The 24,442-nt window shown below is 41.4% G+C and overlaps 1 protein-coding gene across 1 annotated transcript in view; it reads left to right on the forward strand.

Moving 5' to 3' along the window:
• Positions 1-438: 438 nt before the first annotated feature.
• Positions 439-24,442, forward strand: part of LOC121290501 (deleted in malignant brain tumors 1 protein-like) — a 29,052-nt gene continuing 5,048 nt past the window's right edge. The window contains exons 1-12 of the mRNA XM_041210939.1: positions 439-516; positions 5,661-5,693; positions 6,392-6,712; positions 8,215-8,340; positions 12,804-13,118; positions 14,096-14,410; positions 15,393-15,710; positions 15,786-15,848; positions 15,937-16,254; positions 16,407-16,448; positions 16,635-16,751; positions 18,930-19,037. Of these exons, the coding sequence (XP_041066873.1) occupies positions 471-516; positions 5,661-5,693; positions 6,392-6,712; positions 8,215-8,340; positions 12,804-13,118; positions 14,096-14,410; positions 15,393-15,710; positions 15,786-15,848; positions 15,937-16,254; positions 16,407-16,448; positions 16,635-16,751; positions 18,930-19,037 (2,122 nt within the window). The 5' untranslated portion in view covers positions 439-470. The remainder of the gene's footprint in view (positions 517-5,660; positions 5,694-6,391; positions 6,713-8,214; positions 8,341-12,803; positions 13,119-14,095; positions 14,411-15,392; positions 15,711-15,785; positions 15,849-15,936; positions 16,255-16,406; positions 16,449-16,634; positions 16,752-18,929; positions 19,038-24,442) is intronic.

Raw genomic sequence — 24,442 nt, forward strand, 5'->3', positions numbered from 1 at the left:
CATATTGCACAGAATTCTTGAGAAGGCAATTGGACATGTGCTTTAAGAGGTCTCATTTACAAATGTATGTAGGAAAAAAAAACAGCACTTGTGATACAGCAGCTGTAAGAGCCCACTGCTTTGTATGTTCCTGCTGTAAGTTTCAAAGATTCAATGATCTGATACAGTGTCGGTGACTCATTTCCTTTCCTTCCTCACAGGAAAAGGCGGTGGATGGGGCCTCGGCTCGTTTTGTCCATTAACGGGCAGGTTCATTCTCATTGGTGTGTTACCAGGCAGCAGCTTAGAGCTCTCACATGATAACATCTACCGCTTGTTTGGAAGGAAGAGTCAAACCTCTACAAATGTTTTCAAATTCTGAATTGACGCCTCAGCCGGGTTTTCAGAAGGTGCTCGAAGGAGACCCTGGCACCTGTGCATAACATTCGGTTAATTCTCAATTCCCATCGCAGAAACCCAGTGGCGGGACAATGCTGCGGTCCTTTCTGACTCTAACTGCACTGCAAGTTCTGAACTGTGAGTGACTACAAATTGATGTTATCATGTAGTATCTTGAGGCTTCCACTATTATTCAACAATCAATCTTATCAATAGACATATTGCTATTTATTGCTGAAAGTATTGAGATGTAATGGAAGGCAATTTTTGGATTTTTGTTTCAATATGAACACTTTTGCCTGTTGTGTGATGGGATAGTGATGTATAATAATACGTAGACCGAAGGAAGCTCGCTAAGTAACATGCCGGTGAATGCAGAAACCCTCATTACATTTAAAACATGCTCGGTTGCGCATTTAATTTATGGTAGCGCAAAACCTAGGGGCCAAAACTGGAAAGTGGGACGACGTGGTGTCCGATTGTTCGACCCGAGAAGACCCATTTAGCCGAAGGCCGTAATTTTGTGTCGCAAAGTGCTCTGGCTTTACCCGCGTACATAGGTCCCTGTTCTCTATCGGCGTTCACCTGAGGTCCCTTAACAGGCTGCCTAGTTCGGAGTTCAAAACTTTCGAAACGGTGAGCTAGGCACAAATGAAAAGCAGCTGGATTTCCCGAGAAATAGTATTCCTCTATGGGCTTTATTTGTGGAAAAATTACGATATACATTTATTTCTGCCCTTCATTATGATCGTATGAATTGAAGATTGAAGTTCTCGAGTTTATTGCTGACATTTCATCTAAAGAATATGTTAGGCAGTTCAAGTGATTTCAAAATCGATTATTTTTTATCGTATTTGAAAGCAGTTACACCTGATTGGCGATTGTTTCAAGTGCCAATTTGGTATTTACGTCAGGCTGATTTAAGTCCGAAGTAGAACATAAATAACACAGCAGATGTTTTTATTTAGTCCCCTGCGTCTCTTTCTCACACACAGCTCATGAAAATTTACACTCCGATCAGACAATTTCAGCTGAGCTGGTACGACGTACAGAGCCGTCACAGTTACAATAACAGGGAGCGGAGTTTTGGTTTACGTTAATTTACTGAGTATCAAACTGCACCTGCTAACGTGGGAGGCAACACACATATTAATGTCAGGGGTATTTCTCAGTCGACGTCCCGTCTGAAGTGCGTGTGATATAGGGGCAAGCACTAAAGCATCCATAGCAGTTGATTCAGCCTGACAGTGATTTGCAAGTTCGATAAATAGTGTTTTTTGATATAAGAATAAAGCGCACAATTAATATGATCATGTTTTGTTTTGGTGATTAAGTGCATTCCCCAAATATATTGTTACTGCAACTTCTTTAACTTATAGGAAATAGCATTGATCAATATTCTTGCTTAATTTGTTGATACATCCTTCCAAGATATGACCACTTGCTATGAAGGTTAAAATTCGCATTTATTTGTTTACTTTGAAGGGTTATGTCATGAGTAAGTTGGCTTAAATTTATTCCGTATTCTCATTGCTTTTCACGGTCCCATGTGGTGTCTAATGAGGTATCGAGTCATGTGCCTTTATTTTCTTCCAACGGCCTGATATTTTTATTCACTTTTATGTCGATGCCTTGGTTCAGCTCTTTTGCTGATTCCTGCGTGTCTCTTCGGTTACAATTATAAATCTCCAAATAGCAACAACAAATGCTGGTTTACTGAAATGGAAATCTCGCTGCACTCTTGTCACGTACACGGTAAAAGGCATATGGTTCTCTAAATAAGTATCCATTTTTTAAAAATTAAATGACTGACACTAAACACCAGATATTGTAATTGCTTTGAGAAACATGTCTTCTAAATCAAAGAAATGCTGGAGGCACGTATTAGATATTGCTCCAGCAATTATTTTCAGATATGCCAGACTGCAGAAAATGCTTTGTCGAAAACTGGAATTTTTCTTTTCCTTAAATTCTTGATGAATTGGGATTAAGAAGGATGGAAATTATTTTTTTCAGCATTTGCGTGTTGGACATGATTTTTGAATAGAGTATAATAAAATATTAATCATTTTCAGCATCCATATTACTTGAATTAGCTTTCATCATGAATAAAGGTGTTAACTGTAATCCCCAAGCAGTTGCACAGCTAAAATTGTTCTTATATTTACGTCTTTGCTCTGAGGTTTTTTTAGCATTTATTTTTTTTCAAAACTGGTTCCTGTTTCGACTTCATACTTTTTATATGTACAGAGTCAGGAAATTATCATTTTTTTCCCTCCTCCTTCCACGTTCCCGATAACTTTTATGTAGAGTGAATGGGATCTCGGGAATAATTATTTTTATTCTTTCAATTACTTTGCAACGAGGTGAGGATTTTTTTTGGTGCTTTATCGATCGAAGGTGCAAAAATAAATTCTGGTTTACTGAAAGGGAATTAATTTGAGAACTGTTATGAGATACATTTTGCATTTAGCGGAATAGATTTCCATTGGTGTTCACTTTAACTTTTAAAAAATAAAGAGACAAAAAGTTTAAATTTTAAAATCCTATTTATGTCGCTAATTTAATGAACATTTTTTGCCAGCGCAGAAAGGAGACCGAAGATTACATTAATGTTATCCCGAATCGTTTTCAAATACCAAGCGCTGATCAGTTTCAATTCCTCACAGGCGGGCCTAATTTGTTCAATTGGTTTAGTTGGAACGAGATTTGAAAGTGTTTCTTTAACTTGTAGAACGTTCATTGAATGCATATTACGGACTGCTTTAATTTCCGATCATTCGACATCAAACTGTGAAATTAATTTATCCAATGCTATTAATAACTGCGCCATGTAAATAGTAACTTCCATCTGCTTAAGAAAAACTTGGAATGTGCGACTAAATGCATATCAAATTTCGAGTTTATCCAGAATCCATTTCCAATAACGAGACAGTTAGTTTTAATATCTCCCTTGTTGCTATTGCAAAAGCAAAGCAGAGTCGATTGCAAATGATTTCAAAGACAGTGTGCTAGAAGCAGAGCACATTTACTCTTAGAAAAGCATGTATAATATTCTGGGATGTAAGTTCAATCACTGACTGTACAAACCCTGTTAAAGTTGCAGTTCCTGCCAACGGAACACGTGCACATATTTTTCAAACAGATGTTTATCAGTGGCAGAGCTTTTTGACTGTTGTGTGTTGTAATGAGCTGAATGATTTCAAGTAGTGTTTTCAACTTTGGAATTATGACTGTTAATTTTGCATAGATAAATTGTAAATTGTGATCGATCTATGTTGGTTGTGATAGAATAATTATGGTTATAATGAGTATTAATTGCACGCTGAAAGCTGAGGAGAGCATAAGATCGCACATTTGCCCGGGGATCAACCTGTGAACATGCTTGATTATTCGTTTTTTTTTTTTGGGGGGGGGGGTGACATACTTTAAAATTAAAATCATTTTCATAAGGCAGACATTTATACGTTTATTATTTCTGTGAACATGAATGTTTGTCAGCCTTTTCCACATGAATCATATATTTTTCTTTACATAGGATCTTGTTGTAGTTATTGAGATATCCGATGTAATCTCGCAGTCTGGTTTCCCTTTATGTCGCTTTGTATCAGGTTTTAGGACACATTTCTATCTTGTGCATCTTGAACATGTGGTACCTATCGAGGAGATGACTGGACTTCCGATCAAGGGGGTTGCTATGACCCAGCTGGTGTGCAGCTTCTTGAATAATATTGCGACTTCCAGTACCCAGGGAATCACAGACTATTCCAACCAACTCCAGATTTGCATATACTATGTAGGCACAGGCTTGGATAGGGATTGCAGAAATCATGCAAGGGGTTGCAGAAATCCAACTGATTGCGGGAATCAATGTGAGATGTTCTATAACACTTTAGATACGGAATATAGAGATACCAGAATATCCTGCGGGTTAAAATAAAAACCGAAACCCATTTTGGAAAATGTTAACGGACAGTCAATGGTGTGAAACCAACAAATGTAAAGTGACCTAGGAACATGCAGGCCACCATGTTATCGAGCGCTGAGGGTGGATGAGGTTAACATACCATCGATATACATTGTAATTGCTTTGAGCAACATTTCTTCTAAATCAAGAACTGCTGGAGGCATGCAATATGTATTGCTCCAGCAAGTATTTTCACATATCCAGTAATGAAAAAAATGCTTTGTCAAACATTGGAATATATTTCCTTAACTTCGTGATTAATTCGGATTGTGGAACTGAATCGTGAAATAGTCAGTTTAATTGTTTTGAATTGTGAGCTAGTAGACACGTTGCACATGTGTTTAATTTTAAATCCACCAAAATCAAAATGCCCAATTTACCCATTGCTTTTGGAGACCGTAAATTGGGCTAACATGTTTTACTGTTGATTAATTGATTGCAACTGAAACTGAGGCTCGGGTGACAAAATGTCGAAAGTGATCACACTCCCATCAGTTTGCTTTATCTTGAAGTCTGCGCCTCTTGTACAGAAATAGCCGACTGGGCATCCAATTCTAACCTGGTAATTTAAAGTCAGTGTACAAAGAGCGGAGACTGTCGCTGTTAGAATGAAGCATATCAAATTCTGGAATGTAAATTAACTCAATGAGTTGAGGATCCTTGTCAGGGCGGCACTCACTAGTGAATGAACCAATGCAGATGCCACAGTAACTGATTTTCCTCAGTAGAAATGCGGGAATCAATGTGAGATTATCTATAACACATAAAACATGGAATATAGATATGCTAGTAGATCCTCCTGGTTAAAATGAAAACCCAAACCAATTTTAACGCACAGTCAATGGTGTGAAACCAACAAATGGAAAGTGACCAAGAAACATCCAGACCACCATGTCATTGAGCGCTGAGGGTGGGTGAGGTAAATATCCCATTGAAAGTATGTTAGCAGGACTTTAGATGGTGAGAAGGTGATCTGTGTAATGGGGTATTCTCGGCATCTCCTGGATAAATAGTGATCCGTTACTAACATGAACGTGTTGCTGTGTCTGTACTGGAAGCTTTATTAGTATTGGAGAACAGATGAAATCACAAACCGAGGGATTATTTCTTCCGAAGCGCGATGGAAAATCAACGTTCATGGAATGATGGAAACTTGGGTGCTTGTGAAATATGTTAAAATCAAGTTCCTGCAAACCTTATGTTCAAAAAGGGACTAAATATTCTCGCTGTTGCTTTTGAGAAATGACTTTTCTGGCCGTTTCAATGTTCTCCTACGCCATGAAACTTTAATTCTCAACATTTCGTTTCATTTCAGGCAGAACTGGGAGCAGTCAGGCTGATCCATCAGGTAATAACTCTCAATTCTGATATTAGCTGATATCTTCCTGTCCACTCAACGTCAATTAAAACTGACTGTCGGAGACAATTCCAGCACCGATTTGATCAATGATTAACTCACTCTCCATCTGACTGTCAGGGAGGAATGGAAAGTTTCCTGCACTCTGATAATCTTTCATAATTAAACCCTGTTGAGGGACTGCCTACTGGAGAGCGACCATGACTGGGGAGGGGAAGATTAATAACAACTGAGAATGCTACTGACCAATATGGGCTGCCAATTAACGAATTACATCCGGCCAAAGATAGAGGTTACGTGACATTCCAGTTCCTGTGGTTGGGGGAGGGTGGGGCTCTCTTTGAGAAGGAGCTTCCAAGTTGTCCCCTGGCTGGATTTCACTCTCTGCCAATCAGCTAGTTAGCTATTAATTCATGTCCATCTCCTGACCTCCAGGGACTTGAATATATTCTGAATGTATCGACGACCTTTCCCAGAAGGGACATTTCTCCCACTTATTGCAGACTCGTTAAAGGGTTGAATACAATTATAACCTTGTGTTAGACACGTTTGATAAATTTCATTGTGAAGTTGGGCACAAGCCAATATTGCACATTCTTCTGCTGTGACCTGCAGAAATTGGTGACCGGTTACTTGGTGTTCGCGCATTTAGTAGGTTGTAATTCTGGCTGTTTTATTGTATTTTACAGAGGCGGCGAAATTGAGACTGGTGGATGGGGACAGTCGCTGTGCAGGAAGAGTGGAGATTCTCCACAGGGGGAAGTGGGGGACTGTGTATGATAACATCTGGGACCTGAAGGACGCCGCTGTTGTGTGTAGGGAGCTGGGCTGCGGGACCGCGCTCTCGGCACCGCTCTCGGCTCACTTTGGGGAAGGCTCTGGACCCGTTGTGATGCATAATGTTCGGTGCAGCGGGAACGAGGCCACTCTGCGGGAGTGCAGATCATACTACTGGGATGACCATTCCTCTTCCTTGTCACACAAAAAAGATGCCAGCGCGGTCTGCTCAGGTACAAATATATTTTCTGCCTCTCATCGCACTTCGGGGCTGATTTACCCCCCCTGCCCGGAATAATAGCGGAAATTTTAATTTGGGAATGTCCATAGCTGAAAAATGAGAGTTAGGGCAGAATAGCTCAATTGGACTCAATGTGTTATTTAATTAGAATCAATGAGTGTAATAAATTCTTGACAAAAATTGCGCTAATTTAAAAAGTAAGCTCACACCGGACTGCCACGGTGTGCCCCGCTTTGTTTTGCTACTGGCCTCCTGCTGTGAAGTGACCCGGACTTTTCGTGGAGAGGGAATGATGTTTGAAAAATCCCGCACACAAAATATCCTTTCCCTCGCCACTCGCCTGATGATTTGGGATGATGTTGGGGGATTCAGTGAGAGCGATTGCACAGCCTGGTTGTTCAGTTACCCGGCTCTTAGATTATTGATTTTTTTTCTCCCTCCCTTTATAATTTCCCTGGCTATCAAACCCCGGGAGAACCTTAGAGCATGCCAGAGTATTAGATTCAAGCTCATGTGCGCAGTCTCCCAGGGAGCAGTGGAATTCCGCAAATGAGCTTGGAATTTCCCGGGCTGTTCACACATAGTTCAAGGCGCCAATACTTCTGCAGCACCCGCAAGCTCATTTCTGTGTACCTCTGGTCTCCGAGAGTCCGTAAGATGGAATGTTTGGTCTGATATTTCAAAAGTTGTGAAACGGGAATTGGGGACGAAGGTTTCTGAGCAGAGGGAGAAGTCATGTGGAAGCAAAGAGGATTAGCTGCAAACAGGATCCCAATGTTAACTGCACAGACCACTCGTTTCAAAATATAATCTATGTTGAGATCGAAAGAAGGGCAGTATTTCAAAGAAATATATTATGTGCATTGCACGACACAATTGCAGTGATTAATCATAACAACTGGATGAAAGGTGGAGAGTTCCCCATCCCCGCCCCCAAGAAATCCTGGCACATGGACTTCACCTGGCCATCATCAGAGCACATTACTTATCAATTTTACACAATGTTGGATTTTCTTGCACAGGGCAGCAATTGTAAAACTGAATAAGTCTGAAAACAAGTGTCATTGGAAATTAAACGGAAACTGCACCTTCAAAGTTACTGATCAATGTCGAACTATCTTGAACTGCTTCAGTCATGTCCCTATTTACGTTCTATGTACAGAAGAGTAGTTGTTTGATCATGATTGCTCAGTGCTCAGCTCCATTCAAAATTCATCAAATTAGGAAAGAGCCCAGGACCGCAGCGAACAAATCCTAGACAACATAGATGCCTCAAATGAAAAAATACAAGAAAGAAGTGAACATTGAGCAAATAGATACAATTTTTTTGGGAGCGTTTAGCATGTCAATTGGTTGCAAACGGCAAGATTTGAAAACATTGCATGCAAAATGGTGATATTAATGTTCTGCTTTTCCTTTTTGTTACGTTTTGCCATGTATATATACTCATGGTGATTTACACTTTGCTTTGGGCTGTATTTGTATTCAAAACAGAGAGCCATGGAACCCGATTGGTTGGTGGTGAGGACAGGTGCTCCGGCCGTGTGGAGGTGCTGCACGGAGAGCAGTGGGGGACGCTGTGTGATGTTCACTTTGGTTTAGAGGACGCCAGTGTGGTGTGTGAGTACCTCCAGTGCGGGGCGGTAAAGGAAATCCCGAGAGTATCTCCCTTTGGGCAGGGAACCGGCCCGGTGTGGAAGGAAAATTACAGGTGCCGCGGGAATGAATCCCGATTATCAGAGTGTCCGGTTACATCCGGGGAAAAATTTAACTGCTCAATTGGAAATGACGCAAGTGTTATGTGTTCGGGTGAGTCTTCTCAGTCTATGCAATCATGGAAAAAGATAATGTTGTGCAACACAGAAAGCAGCCTCTCGGTCTGTCCTGTCCATGCAGGTTATCTGCAAAATTATCTGACCCAGTCACACGCCCGCTAATTTACAATAATGCTGCATTATTTTGCATTCACATATCTGACCACTTATATTTTTAAATATGCGATTCATGTTCATCAACCAAATCTTCAGGCAATGCATTTCAGATCCTCAAAGCCAATTTATTAGACTGTGCTCTTCATATCTTCATCCATCATAGTCGCTGACAACGAATTGCAGATCCTCATCACCATCAATTTCAGAGAGTGCATTTTAGATCCTCATCCTTCACTTTCTCAGGCAATGCATTGCAGACCCTCATCCTCCAAATTCTCCAACAGTACATTGCAGATCCTCAACCAGCACAATCTTAGACAGTGCATTGCAGATTGTCAATAAGCACATTCTCAGACAGTGCAATGCAGATCTATATATGCCACATTTTCAGATAGTGCGTTCCAGGTCCACATCCACCACAGTCTCAGGAAGTGTGTTTCAAATCTTCATCCACCACATTCTGAGGTGTACTCCATATCCTCATCCGACACATTTCCCGAAATTGCGCTGCAGATCGTCATTCAGACATTTTCATACGTTTGTATTCCAGATCCTCATCTCACACATTCTCAGTCAGTGCATTGCAAATCTACATTCACCATATTCTCAGGCAGTGCATTGCAGATCCTCATACACCACATTCTCAGACAGTGCATTACAGGTCCACATCCAACACATTCTCAGGCAGTGCATTGCAGATGCACATCCACGACATTCTCAGGCAGTGCATTGCAGATCCTCATACAAAGCATTCTCAAACAATCCATTGCAGGTCCTCAGCCAACACATTCTCAGGCAGTGCATTACAGATCCTCATCTCCCACATTGTCAGACAGTGCAATGCAGATCCTCATCCCCCACATTCTCAGGCAGTGCATTGCAAATCCACATTCACCACATTCTCAGAGAGTGCATTGCAGATCCTCATCACCCACAACCTAAAAAAGTGCATTTCAAGTCCTCATCCACCACTTTGACAGATAGCGAGCAGCAGATCCTCACCCACCACAATCTCAGACAGTGTATTGCAGATCGTCATCCAGCAGATTCTCATACATTGCATCCCAGGTCCTCTTCACCCAAATTCTCAATCAGTGCATTAAAGATTCTCATCCATCATAATGTCAGACAGAGCATTGCAGACCTTAATCCAGCACATTCTCAGACAATGCACTGCAGATCCTTTTTCACAACGATTTCAGGCATGCATTGCAGATCCTTCTCCACCACATTCTCAGGCAGTGCATTACAGAAAATAATTACTCGTGCCATGGGAAATGAGGATCCTTTCTTCACCATTACCATTTCCTAACATCATACCTATGTACTGGTCGTCCTTGATCATAATGCCAAAGGGAACAATTTTTCTGTATAATTTTCTTCAGAGCGCTGAGGTTTCAGCATTCCTTCCGGAAGTGGAATATTCGCAGATTCTCCAAACTATGAAGAAAACGTACGTTTATCATCTCCAGAACAATCTTATGAAGCATTTCTGCATCTTTTCTAATGCCTTCAAACCCTCCCTAAAGTGTGTCGCCCAGAAATGTACGGATTACTCCAGTTGAGGTCGAAGCAAATCCTGAAAACTTCCCTATAGTGTGCTCCGTGCCTTAATTATAAAACAAAGAGCTCTTAACCCGAGGTTCCCCAGCTGCTAATACTCAATTAAAAATGATCCCGTTCTTTGTTTTTACTTCAATTCATCCTTCGTGTGCCAGCCTTGCCTCACTTGATGACACTCTCTCTTCTCAAGCACAAGCCCTGATACCTGCCCCACTCAGGTTATTTAGCAGAGCAGTCAAGTCTGAGAATGAAGTGCAGTGCTGAGGGAATGCAGTCCTCTATAATTTGCCGTGTTCCAGTTAAGGGGTAAAATCGATGCCATATCTGCATTCATTCTTTAGTGAAGATTAATAAAAAATATTAACCATGGCTCTACTTTGAGGGAAACCAGGGAGTTTTCGCCGGTGTCCTATCCAATATTATCCCTTGATCCAACAATGCAGCTCATCTTTTTATTATCACACAGCTGTTTGTGCTATTTTATTGCGCCCATTATGGCTGCAGTGTCCCTTATATTGCAACAGTGACGACAATTCACAATGCAAATAAATTATTGCAACTTGCGTTGAGGCTTCCGTTATTTTTGAAAAAAAAAGTTATCTAATTTAAATATGGATTTTTTACTTCTGACAAAAGTGAGACAACCGATGCTGCCCTGAACGGAATTTTATCTGGCACTTCACCGCCTTTTCTAACAGCTTGTCAGTATTCGAATGAAATTTATATTTTTCATATTTTACAACAATTCAAAATACCGTGTACTATGAAAACAAATGAAATTTCTCCATTTACAATCAAGTGTGATGGCTAAAATACATTATCGGAAAATCAAGGTTTCCAGCCACCTGGAATGATCCTTTCCTCTGGCCTGGAAAAAAAAAAGAACTTTGAACAGTACATCCTGTTCCCTTTCAAACAGCAACTCCATTTCCAAGCAGCTATATATTTTTTAAATTTTATTCCACAGGCAATAAAATTTCTGACAAACATCTTTGACGAAGGTCATTTGAAAGTTAATCAAAAACACATCCACCGCATTAACCTCATTAACACTCTCAGTAACATCAACAAATTACTCCAGCAAGTCCGTCCAAAATCATTATCCTTTAACTAATCAGCCCTAGTTTGTTAATTAACCCACTTTTGTTCACCTGTCCCTAACTTCTGCCCCACGTTATCTTTTCAAGAAAGAAAGCTTTCCAAAAGCCACAATTAAACTTACTGGTCTGTAGTTACTGCGTTTACACTTACATCCTTTCTCGAACAAGGTTTTGATGTTTGGAAACTTCAGCTATCGGCATTGAAGAAGGATTGGAACTTTATGGCCATTATCTGGCGATTGCGGCTCTGACATTGGTCATGCTCCTTGAGTACATCTCATCCATTCCATGTGTCCCGTCAAATTTAACGTCATTTACCCAAGCTAATTCGTCCTCTTTATAAATATCTAGCAATTCCATTGTTTCATCTGCTTATTCTTTGGTCATTATTGAGCAGCATTTTCTTCTTTGGCAAACACATTTTCAAAATGCTCACTCAGCACCTGCGCCATAACATCAGCCTTCATCTGCTGAATTCCTTCCTGGTGTCGTTTTTTTTTTTCCCACATAAGACTGTAAGATCCCTTTTAATGTTAGTGGGAGTCTCTTACATGCTCTGGATATTGCACATTAATCCTGGGTAACACTTGCGTTAGCCCAATTCATTATTACATGCATATTTTTTTTTTCTGCTTCACCTTCCTCCCCATCCTTTTTATCACCAAAGGGATCTTTGGAGTTTTTGCATGGTCTTGCACTTATCTAAGCCAATTGTCCATTATCTCTCCTGAATCATTTTCAGAGGTGGATACCTGTGCCCGCATGTCATGAAAATAATTTACCACAATATATGTTCAGACACCTGAACGGTAAATCTAAATGAGGACCTATTACAATCACTGTTACTCTTATCTTGAATAAGACCACAATATTTCCTCTGTTAATGCCATATTTAGTTAATAGTTTTCTGAGCAGTTTGATTTTTCTCTCCAACATTATCTGCCCGTTCCCAAATCCCTGACCAATTCGTTCAGACCTGCCCAACAAATAAACCAGACGGGCATCACCCACGGATTTTTTCATGTGAAATACATGAACAGATCCATTGGTACTTTCTTCACAAAATTGAGTCTATGAATCCATGAGAACAGATCACAAAGACACATGAACTTGATTGGCGTTCCCATGCACCATCTCTTCCGCGAAAATTTCATCAGTTCTACCCTTAGTTCGTTGTGCTGGGATATTTTAATATTATAGTATATTTTCCAGTTGATGGCAACTTCCCAGAATGTTCGCAGCATCCATAAACGTAATTTGCAGGACATCATCTTTCCTTCTACCTCTGTCATTGGGCCAGTAACTGAGTACGAATGCTGACTGCTCAACCTCCCGCCTCAGGTTGCTCAGCGGGATTCCAGTGAGATGCTTCAAATTGGCCCCAGGACCAGAACATTTAAGTGAACAATTATTGTCCCGGTTACATTGGATAAAATGTGCATTATTTTGTTGAAATTTAACCGTTGCTCTCAATGGCTTCTTCTTGTAGATGAAAGTTGGTCACTGAGATTGACGAATGGGGGAAGCCGCTGCGATGGTCGGGTGGAAATTTACCACAACGGTCGCTGGGGTCGAGTACAGGACAGCATCTGGGAACTCAATGATTCTAACGTAGTCTGCAGGCAACTAGGATGTGGGGTTGCAATTGCCGGTTACAACGTTTCAAAGTATGGAGTGAGTGAAGGGCCTGTGTGGGTGAATGATATCCAGTGTGAAGGAAACGAATTGCATCTCCGCAACTGCAGCTCATTTGCAATGAACTCGTCTCTCAATGAGAGTATCGACGTCGGGGTTCTGTGTTCAGGTGAATAAATAGTTCACTTTTGCAGGAACATAAATAGAAATACCTAATAAGAAGGAAAGCGTGAGTATACGTCACTTGTTCCTCGAGTTCTTTTAAGCTAACTCCTTAACATTGGAGGGTTAACATGGAGAGAGTGGGCACGGACAGATCTGATCAACAAGCGGGACATGCATTTTTGCTGCGCATTTATTAACGACAGAACTTTCAATTTTCTAGCAGACAGTAAATTCTGACTGCACATTTTGGAAAATGTGTTGCAGTTATTTGCGTGAAGGTGGGGGGAGGCTTGAGGGGGAAGCGCGGTGGTGTCGGGAGGGGCCTTACAGTTTGGTACGAATTTGTGTGTTGATTTAACAACATTTTCACAGAATTGCAGTTCATGACCTGGTCAGGGTGATAGGCCGCTCATGAGGTATCTGGGTTTATTCCATGCCTGAAATACCGAGTCACTTACAGGCTGACCTTCTGGGAAATGTCTGTCTGAAACATCAACTTGGTTTCTTTTTCCACTGATGTTATCAGATCTCCTGAGGAATTACTGCATTTTTTTCCATATTATCAATATAAAAGAGGTAGATATTCGGAAATCGAGTGAAATAAGAGTTAGAGATGCATTCAGGGAAAAAGAAAGTTGTGAACAATTGATGTTCAGAAGTCGTTTGTGTGGAACAATGAATACGAAAATCTTCAATTGAGTTTGAAACAGTGCACACAGCATTTAGCGCACAATAGGTGAACTGCAAGCCAGAATATCGTAGGAGTCAGTGGTAGTAATATCTGAAATATTTGTGCACTCATGTTATTTATTTCAAATAATTCGAGATACTTGTTTTCAACTGTAGAATCAGTTACCTGTCACAGTCAAGTTAAATGTTTTGTTATTACTTTTGCTGGATAATATTGAACAGTTTTAACTGAGTTATGAGATAAATTCGTAATTGAAGATTCATGATATATATTGTATTTTTTTGGATCAGAACACCAACAATTAAGGCTGTCAGATAGTGGAAGCCCATGTGCAGGTCGACTGGAGATTTATTACAACGGGACCTGGGGTTCAGTTTGTGATGATTCTTGGGATCTGACAGACGCTGACGTAGTTTGCAAACAGCTGCATTGTGGAAAGGCTTTGGACGTGACACTTCCTGCCTCTTGTGGACCAGGCTCAGGTCCAGTTTGGCTGGAAGGATTCAACTGTTCAGGGGAAGAATCGTTTCTCTGGCAATGTCCCTCTGCATATTGGGGTTCACACGACTGTACTCATAAAGAGGATGTTAAGATCATGTGCTCAGGTAAGGATGACCTCAATGAACTTATTTCCTTTATTAGAGAAGATTCAAACAGATAGCATTTTACTGAAAGGCGCAGAAACTGCGCATAAACTGTCCATTCCACTCAACGCGTCTGACAGCTGCCTGTTCTGCACATAAGTCTTACATGATTTCAGCCGGTCCGAGCTGTTTTTCGCTCTGTTTTCTCTACCTCGTGTCTTTATCAAATGTCACATTCAAGGCATCAGTACAATTCGCCCCATCAAACATATATGTTCCATGTTCCACATTCTCCTTCTGTCTGGGTATTCGAAAGTGAAAAGAAACTTCTGAAATCCAAATCAGTTTGGCTCTTGTGTTTCTTTGTATCAAATAACAATACTTTATTTTAATCAATACTGAAATATTTTCGTTACTAACACGCCTATCCTGTCGTCTCTGGCCGTCTGCTTGCAGATAGTGGAAACTGTCTTGGTGTTAGCAACAACATTTTGGATATTTACTTCAATTCCAATTAGCAAATGTTATATGTTAATCTTAAGCAGAATTGACCTCCCATCATCAATCCATGAGCACACCACACCCCGATCTCTGTTATTCTATGTGACATCCTGCATTGTTGCTTGTTGGATCTTCTTTTTCTACGGTGTCATTATTTTCATATTCCCTGTTCTCAGCCTTAATTCTGCTGTGGAATAATTAATCAAAAGTTTTTTTTTCAAAATCCATGTGGATTACATATACATTATCACCTATGTGTGTAATGTTTCTGAAACTTCTTCAAGTAATACAATGAATTGGAAAATGTATAATTCGCTCTGTTGAAATCTGTGTTGATTATCCTTGATTAGAAAATTGAATTGTACATGCACCTCTGTTACATTTCTGAAATAATGATATCTATCCATTGAACGCATCTGGCACAACTTGGGTTGAGGGGGCACTGTTGTCCTGTTGCCATTTATCATTGGAACCATCTGGAGATTTCTTGTTTCGTTGATAGAACACAAAGAGCTGCGGCTGGTGAATGGAAAGCATCGCTGTGAGGGGAGGGCGGAAGTGTTCTACAATGGTACCTGGGGAACAGTGTGCTCGGAAGCACTCAATAGCCATGATGCTGAGGTGATCTGTAAACAATTACAGTGCGGCCCCCTGGATTCTATAGATTATACTGCTCGGTCATTTGGAGAAGGATCCGGAACTATTTGGCTCGATGAGATGGAATGTAAGTTTCATGAGTCGACCATTTGGCAGTGTCAGACAGACCCGTGGGGACAACACAACTGTTATCACACAGAAGATGCAGGAGTTTTCTGTACAGGTAACAAAACAAACCACCTAATGTGCGGGTGCTAATTCATTCATTGATGTTAAAATGAGTAACACGTTTCCTTAGTCACAGGAGGAAAGATAACGAAGGGCCAGGCCGGCAGTGAAAAGGAGTGCGGTCGAAAATCAGGTGATTCATCCTCTTTCTTACACCAATTAGTTGAGTTGTATACCTCTATTTTTCCATAGACATAATAGTGATTGATTATCTTTCACAGATTCGGTCATAGGATTGCGCCTGGTTGGAGGTAACACTAAATGCTCTGGGAGAGTGGAGTTGTTGAGCAATAACACCTGGAGCACGGTGTGTGATGACTCCTGGGATATGGCCGATGCCAATGTTGTTTGCAGACAGTTGGGTTGTGGTTCTGCTCTATTGGCAAAAGGAGGGTCCGCCTTTGGCCAGGGTGAAGGTGAGATCTGGTCTGAAGAGGTGAGGTGTACCGGAAGTGAATCCCTTCTCCCAGATTGTCCTTCCTCAGCGTCTGCTCAACCTGACTGTGGTCACAAGGAGGACGCCAGTGTGATTTGTTCCGGTAAGTGCAGTTCTAAACGGTGTGGGTTGGGGCTAGGAGAGTGGCGGTTGTTCATTGTTCACTGAATATGACTCATGAATTCGTAAATTATGAACCACAGATATCTTTATAAATTAAAGTTCTGTTGTTTTTTTTTGCATAATACCCCATAGGTCCCGATTTATCGTCGACTGCTTCTCCGTCAACACTCACTGGTTGGTGTTATTAAAATGTTGTATTCCTGTCAAGGCTAATGAAGCGAATGGAATGCCATTATTGACATTTCCGTGTTTATTTTTTTTTAAATCAGAAGTTAATCTGTGTGTTTCAGAATGTTGGACCGTTTAAAAATACAAGGCATTCATTGTCTCTTTTGAATTTGTCTTTAACATTTCATTAAGGACATGAAGATGAAATCACTTCCATCCCTCTTGTGATCGCTATAACACAAGGGACCCTCTTGATCTGTGAGTTCATCGCACTAATTGTGCTAATGCGGAGACAATCATCAAGAAAAGGTGAGACTCAAATCTTAGCACTGACTTCACATTAAATCTCGGATTTTTTTTTATTTTTTATTTCAATTCATGATTGAGATTTGAACCTCATTGGCAGCCTAACATTCATTGCCCGTCCATACTTGGCCTTGAGAAAGTGGTGATGAGCTGCCTTCTTGAACCGTTGCAGTCCATGTTGCGTAGGTACACCCACAGTGCTTTTAGGTAGGGAGTCTAATGATTTGAACCAGCTACCATGCAGGAACGGTGACATATATCCAAATAAGGTTGGTGAGAAACTTGAAACGTGAGGTCCAGGACTTTGATTTCCCATGTGTTTGATTCCCTTGCACTTCTCTATCATTGTTTATGTGGTTTTGAAAGGCACTGTCTAAGCAGCCTTGCTGAATTCTTCATTTGCAACTGGTAAATATTTCACACTGCTGACACTGTACGTCGGTGGTGGAGCGGGTGATTGCTTGTGGATATGTGCCAATAAAGTGGAACGCTGTACTGTGGATGATGAGAAACATCTTGAGTTTTGTTGTAGCTGCACTCAAGCAGGCAAGTGTAGTGTATTCACACACAATCCTGATTGTCCCTTGCAGATGGTGTGAAGCTTTTGCCGAGTCAGGAGTTGACTTCCCTCAGAAGGGTTCCTTGCCTCTGACCTGCTTTTGTCACCACATCATCATTTATCACAAGCCCAGTTCAGTTTCTGTTCAATGGAAATCCCCAGGATGTTTTTAGCCGGGGATTCAGTGACGACCATGCCATTGAATGTCAAAGGCCAACAATTAGATTATACCTCTTTTTGATGGTCATTTCCTGGCATTTGTGTCGTGAATTTTACTCGCCACTTTGAATGTCTGGCCTGGATGTGGTCCATGTCTGTCTGCATGTGGACACGGCCTGCTGCAGTAGCTGAGGATTCCACACTGTTAATGAACATTGTGCCATCATCAGCGAAGATGCCCATGCCTGACCTTCAGATGAAGGTATGATAATTGATGAAACAGATGAAGATCGTTCAACCCAGCACCCTAAGCTCAGGTGCTCTTGTATTAATTTCGCAGGACTGAAATATGATTTAAATGCATGAACCACAAGTCCCTTGTTTTGTGCTCACTCTGACTCCAAGCAGCGAAGAGTTTCCTCCAGAATCCTTTTGGCTCCATTTTTATCGGGCCCCTTCATGCCACATATCCTGGCGACAATTCACTTCATTAACCTTTTCCACAGATTGTCACTTGTCATGTTGGAAACTAATGTTAATCGATTTTAGCCAGCATTCTGGTTCGAAGCATTCCGTGAAACAGCAAAATGTGACATTTAAATGGAAGAGTCACTTGACTGTCCACATTTGCATTCCTACTTGATCCACCTCTACTGCAGCTCGAGGTGAAACTAATTGTTATAGCCATAGATCAAAAGGTTATCAGAAGCATTTTAGACTTAGTGCCCAGTAATTATATATCATTCAACCGTCCTCTATCCCATCAGTGTCCGTCCACTCCTTCATTTCCGTGCCCAGATGTCCAATCTCTAGCTCGCTAGCCAGAATCAATCCCCAGTTTTGAGACCTGACACTTTGATGGGATCTTCGCCACCCATTTAACAATATTGTTGCCCCTGACATAATTGATTACTCTGATCTGAACAATCCTCACACTCCTGTTCGATGCACTCAGCAAATGAATTTTAATGCTGATGTGATACATAAAAGAAATGTGAACTCCACACTCGTCTTTCAAACCTGATGCTCTCAGCAGAATTCAACGATTTTTCCCCAGCTTCTATTCAGCTGAAATCGCCATGGGCCTCAAGACCGAGTGATCAACTGGAATTGATTTCTCTTGAACAAGCCTCGTTTGATCTTTTCCAACCTTAATTAAATTTTCCCTAATCTGGTGGAGTTGAACATGTGTCCATGCAGTTACACAAACACGCACACGCACCCACAGACACAGTGACACGCACATACCATCTATCTCTCTCTGCCTCTCAGTCTCTCTCACACACATATGGAGACATGCTCTCTCGTAAAAATACCTGCGTAACAAAAATCCTTCATAGCGAGCTCACTGACTTTCTGCATTCAATTCCAAATCTGCTTTGTCTTATTATTCGCAAACATTTAATTACTAAACAAGGTTAAAGCACAACAAAATGTTAATCACTCTGCCTTGGCTCCATTAGGTTCTGCCACTGGCGGTTGGGGCTTACTGATGGGTTTGCACGAAGCAATTTATGAAAAAATCCAAGATATTCCGTCTGTCAGGGATCCTGCTCGGACCCGTGGCCCAGGTGAGTAACTTTCATTGCAAAGCCAATGCACACTGCGAACTCTATTTCCGTTTACCTGCTCTCTAACTCAGTGCAATGAATTGCGCGACTGGCATTCAGCTCACTTACATCATGTTAAACTTCCCAAATCTGTCTGTGTCTGTTATGCGTGAAGGGTAATGAGCTTCTCAAAATTCTGTGTTGCTCAAAATGTGTTTTGCCATTTGTTTGAAAATAGCGACTAGGTCGCTGCTTTCAACTTCCCAACGGAATGTTCGCTGCCTCCATTAGGTTTCTGACTTAATAAATTATACAGATAAAGGATTATTGAATAGACATTTTTTCCACTCACACCAACTATGAGAGTCTCTAGGGCCCCTGATCTCAGTGGCAGAGAATACCATTTGGGAATAATTTATCCAACATTATCCATATAGATATTGAAAAAAAAACACATTTAAACTATTCTCAACCGAATCCAAGAGGATATGTTTCAATAACTAACAAGAATATGTTTACACTAGGGCAAACTTTAGGGAACAACAGCACATGGAAAAAAAATATAACGACAACATAGGGAAGTAAAACAATGTTGGAAAGTGGGTGGGTGGCAAAGCAGGACAAGGGAGAATATGGCAAGTGACGACCAATGAAATTACAGTGATAATTCTGACTAATCAATGAAATCGTCGAGGATCATCTAGCAAGTTAGTACAATAGTTAAAGGTAAAAGGGAATTGTGGGTCAGAATTGCATGACCTTATTCCAAGACGAACTGAAAGAATAAGATCCAGCATTTATGAAATATCAGAAATATTAATCAATATTTTTCTTTTAGTATTTTTCAGCGATAAAACGTAAGAGGACATGACGTTGGAAAATTAGGATAGGAGTGACAAAATTGCATTTAAAATTATTTTAAAAAGGAAATTAAAAAAACATTCACCAACAAAAGCACAGGTCAGAACAGTTTGTTTTCATTAATTATAGAAAAATATAAGATAGCAGCGGCATTATTACAGTTGTTAACCAATTCATTTCAAGCGGTGGTAGTGTCAAGATCCTGGTGGATAACTAACATTAAATCCCCAGTTAAATAGGGAGAAGGAAAATGTGCAGGGACGAAAGATCTGCTGTCTGAAGGTTGGTGTGAGAAAAAACTAATTAAACTTATACCACGAAGGAAAATAATACAAATACACATCAAATAAAGTAAATCACCGTCAGCAAATACTTCATCATGGAATCTCTCACATTAGGAACCTCACCAAAATCTTGAAAAATGTAACATCATAGATAAAGTTAACAATGAGGACATAAATTCTGTGGATAAGATAAATAATTTTTAGGAAAAATCCACTTAATACCGATGGATAAGACAAGTGCGTACCGCTCAGTTATAGCCCAGAGGGTGTGAATAGTGCTTTTGATTCGATCCCTTTCGAGATCCAGTTCCACTCCAGTACTTGGAGAGAAATATCAAGACTGATACTCTGGTGAAAATGAACGGCTGATGCCCTCATCAGTGTTCTCTTTCAGAGTTGTTGTTTAAGCGGTGACCAAAATGTCTTCACCTAAAGATTTGAGTGTTGCCCTTGGTATACTGACAAATATTTATCACTTGAACAAAATCACAAAATCAGATTATCTGCTAATAAGCACATCACTGTGATTCCCCGTGGAAGATTGCTGTGGCCAAATTGCCTTCCGTATTTCCCATATTTCAATGTTGACGAAACATTGCAAGTATCCATTAGCTGCAAACAGCTTTGGACATCTGGTGAGCATGAAAGGAGAGGTGACAGGGAGATTGAAAAAAACGTGAGGGGAGAGTCTGTCTGGAAAATGACGACAACATGAGAGGAGAGGTGATTGGGAGTTTGAAAACAGCACAATAGGAGAGGTGATTGGGAGATTGAGAATAAAAGTAGGCGAAGCTGAAGAGGAGCGGCCAGTGTGTGGGTGGCTCAATGAAGGAGTGGAGCTTTGAGGCTTTGGCTCAAGAGGGTTCAGCGAGCAGGGGCTGAGGACGAGCTTGCTTCTAGTGGGGTAGGGCCGGGTAGGTTCCTTTAATTAAATCAGGAGTATGTAATGGAGGCAGCAGTTAGGGCAGTCGAGTGCTCCGAATGCAGCATATGGGAAGTCTGGGACAGCACAATTGTCACTGATTACTACACATGCAAAAGATGCATCCAGCTGCTGCTCCTGAAAAGCCGAGTTAGGGAACTGGAGCTGGATAAAAACAAAAAAACTGCGGATGCTGGAAATCCAAAACAAAAACAAAAACAGAATTACCTGGAAAAACTCAGCAGGTCTGGCAGCATCGGCGGAGAAGAAAAGAGTTGACGTTTCGAGTCCTCATGACCCTTCGACAGAACTGGAGCTGGAGCTGGATGAACTTCAGATCATACGGGAGGCAGAGGTAGTAATAGGCAGGAGTTTCAGGTAGACAGTCACCCCTAAAAGTCAGGAGGCAGGCAGCTGGGTGAATGTCAGAAGAGGGAAGGGGAACAGACAGAAAGAGCAGGGCACCCCTCTGGCCCTTCCCATCAACAATAGGTACACCGTTTTGGATACTGCTAGTGGGGACGACCTACCAGGGACAAGTTGTAGTGGTCGCGTCTCTGGCACTGAGACTGGACCCTCAGCTCAGAAAGGAAGGAGGGAAAAGAGGAGAGCAGTAGTGATAGGGGATTCGATAGTTAGGGGGACAGATAAGAGGTTCTGTCGGAGAGATCGAGAATCCTGGATGGTCTTTTGCCTCCCTGGTGCCAGGGTTTGCAATATCTCAGTTCGAGTTCTCAGTATTCTTAGGAGGGAGGTTGAGCAGCCAGAGATTGTGGTCCATGTAGAGAACAATGACTTGGATAGGTAGGAAGAAAGGGGTCCTGCAAAGAGAGTTTAGGGAGTTAGGTGCAAAGTTGAAGGACAGGACCTCCAGGGTTGCAATGTCAGGAGTGCTACCCGTGCCACGTGCTAGTGAGGCTAGAAGTAGGAAGTTAATGCTGCTAAATACGTGGCTAAGGAGATGGTGCAGGAGGGAGCGCTTCATTGTTCTGGGCAATTGAGCTCTGTCCCAGGAAATTTGGGACCTGTTCCAAAGGGACGGTTTGCACCTGAACTGGAGTGGGACTAACATCCTTGCGGGTAGGATTGCTAGTGTTGTGCTGCGGGGGGTTTAAATTAGATTTGCAGGGGGAGGGAACCTGAGCGTTAGAGCAGTTAATGAGGTGGAGGAGGATATAGGTCAAGCCAGGAATGCATGTATAGACTTAAATGAAAGGTTTGTATGTGATAGAAATGTTCTCAGGTGCATCTATTTCAATGCAAGGAGTATTGTCAGAAAGGCAGATGAGATCAGAGCGTGGATTGGGAAATGGGATTACTACATTATTGCTATTAGTCAGACATGGTTGCAGGAGGGTCAGGACTGGCAGCTCAATGGTCCAGGGTTCCACTGTTTTTAGATTAGATAGAGGGGGAGGGATAACAATGGGAGGAGTGGCATTACTAGTCAGGGAAAATATCACAGCTGTACATAGACAGCACAGCCCGGAGGGTTCGTCTGCCGAGGCCATTTGGTGGAACTGAGGAACGGGAATGGTGTGACCACACTAATAGGATTGTATTATAGACCACTCAAAAAGAATTGGAGGAGTAAATCTGTAGAGAGATAGGCGACTGATGTAAGAAACAGAAAGTTGTGCTATAAGGAGATTTTAACTGTCCACGTATTGATTGAGATTCCCATACTGTAAAAGGGCTGGATGACTTGGAGCTTGTCAGATGTGTTCAGGAAAGATTTCTAAATCAATATATAGAGGTACCAACGAAAGTGGATGAAATACTTGATCTCCTATCAGGGAACCAGACATGTCAGGTGATAGAAGTGTTTGTAGGCGAGCATTTTGGGTCCAGTGACAACAATGTCATTAGTTTTACGTTAATTATGGATAAGGATGGGTCTGGTCCTCGAGCTAAGATTCTAAATTGGAGAAGGCCAACTTCGCGGAAATGAGGAAGGATCTGGGAAGAATGGATTGGGAAAAGCTGTTTTTTGGCAAGGGTGTGTTCAGTAAGTGGAAGGCATTCAAAGGCGACATGTTGAGAGTGAAGAATTTGCATGTACCTGTCAGGATTAAAGGCAAAGTTAACAGGCATAGGGAAGCTTGGTTTTCAAGGGATATTGGCAATCTAGTTACGAAGAAGGGAGAGTTGTATAGCAGGTATAGGCAACAAGGAGCAAATGAGGTATTTGTAGAATATAGAAAATTTAAGAAAATACTAAATGAGGAAATCAGGAAGGCAAAAAGAAGACATGAGGTTGCTTTGGCAGATAATGTGAAGGTAAACCCGAAGAGTTTCTACAAATGTATTAAGAGTAAAAGGATACTAAGTGACACAATTGGCCCCATGAAGATCAGTGTGGTCGTCTGCATGTGGAGCCTCACGAGATGGGGAGATCTTAAATAGTTTTCTGTATCAGTATTTACTCAGGAAACTGGCATGTTGTATAAGGAAGGAAGAGAAACAAACAGTAGTTTCATGGAATATATAGAAATAAAAGAGGAGGAGCTGCTCGCTGCCTTACAGTGAATAAAGTTAGATATATCCCCCAGGCTTGCCATGATACTGTCTCGGACCTTGAGGGAAACTAGTGTAGAAATTGCAGGGGCCCTGGCAGAAATATTTAAAATGTCCTTCACCACGGGTGAGGTGCCGGAGGATTGGAGGGTAGCTCATGTTGTACCATTGTTTAAAACAGGATCCAAAAATGAAACCAGGTAATTACAGGCCAGTGAGCCTGCCGTCAGTAGTAGGTGAATTATTAGAAGGTGTTCTGAGAGATTGAATATACAATTATTTGGACAACCAAGGGCTGATTAAGGATAGTCAGCATGGCTTTGTGTGTGGTGGGTCGTGTTTAACGAAAATTGTAGAGTTTTCTGAGGAGGTTACCAAGAACGTAGATGAAGGTAAGGCTGTGGATGTTGTCTACATGGACGTTAGTAAGGCCTTTGACAAGGTCCCACATGGGAGGTTAGTTTAGAAGGTTCACACACTTGGTATCCATGGAGAGATTGTAAACCGGATTCGAAATTTGCTTGTGGGAGAAGACAGAGTGTGGTAGTGGATGATTGCTTCTGAGACTGGAGGCCTGTGACTAGTGGTGTGGCTCAGGGATCTTTGCTGGGACCGTTGTTGTTTGTTGTCTATATCAATGATCTGGATGACAATGTGCTAAATTGGATCAGCAGGTTTGCTGATGACACTAAGATTGGAGGCGTTGTGGACAGCGAAGAAGGCTTTCAAAGCTTGCAGAGGGATCTGGACAACTGGGAAAATGGGCTAGAAAATGGCAGATGGAATTTAATGTGGAAAAGTGTGATGTGTTGCATTTTGGATAGGCAAAACAAGGTAGGACA

This window comes from Carcharodon carcharias, chromosome 18 (genome assembly GCF_017639515.1).
Source record: "Carcharodon carcharias isolate sCarCar2 chromosome 18, sCarCar2.pri, whole genome shotgun sequence".
NCBI lineage: Eukaryota > Metazoa > Chordata > Chondrichthyes > Lamniformes > Lamnidae > Carcharodon > Carcharodon carcharias.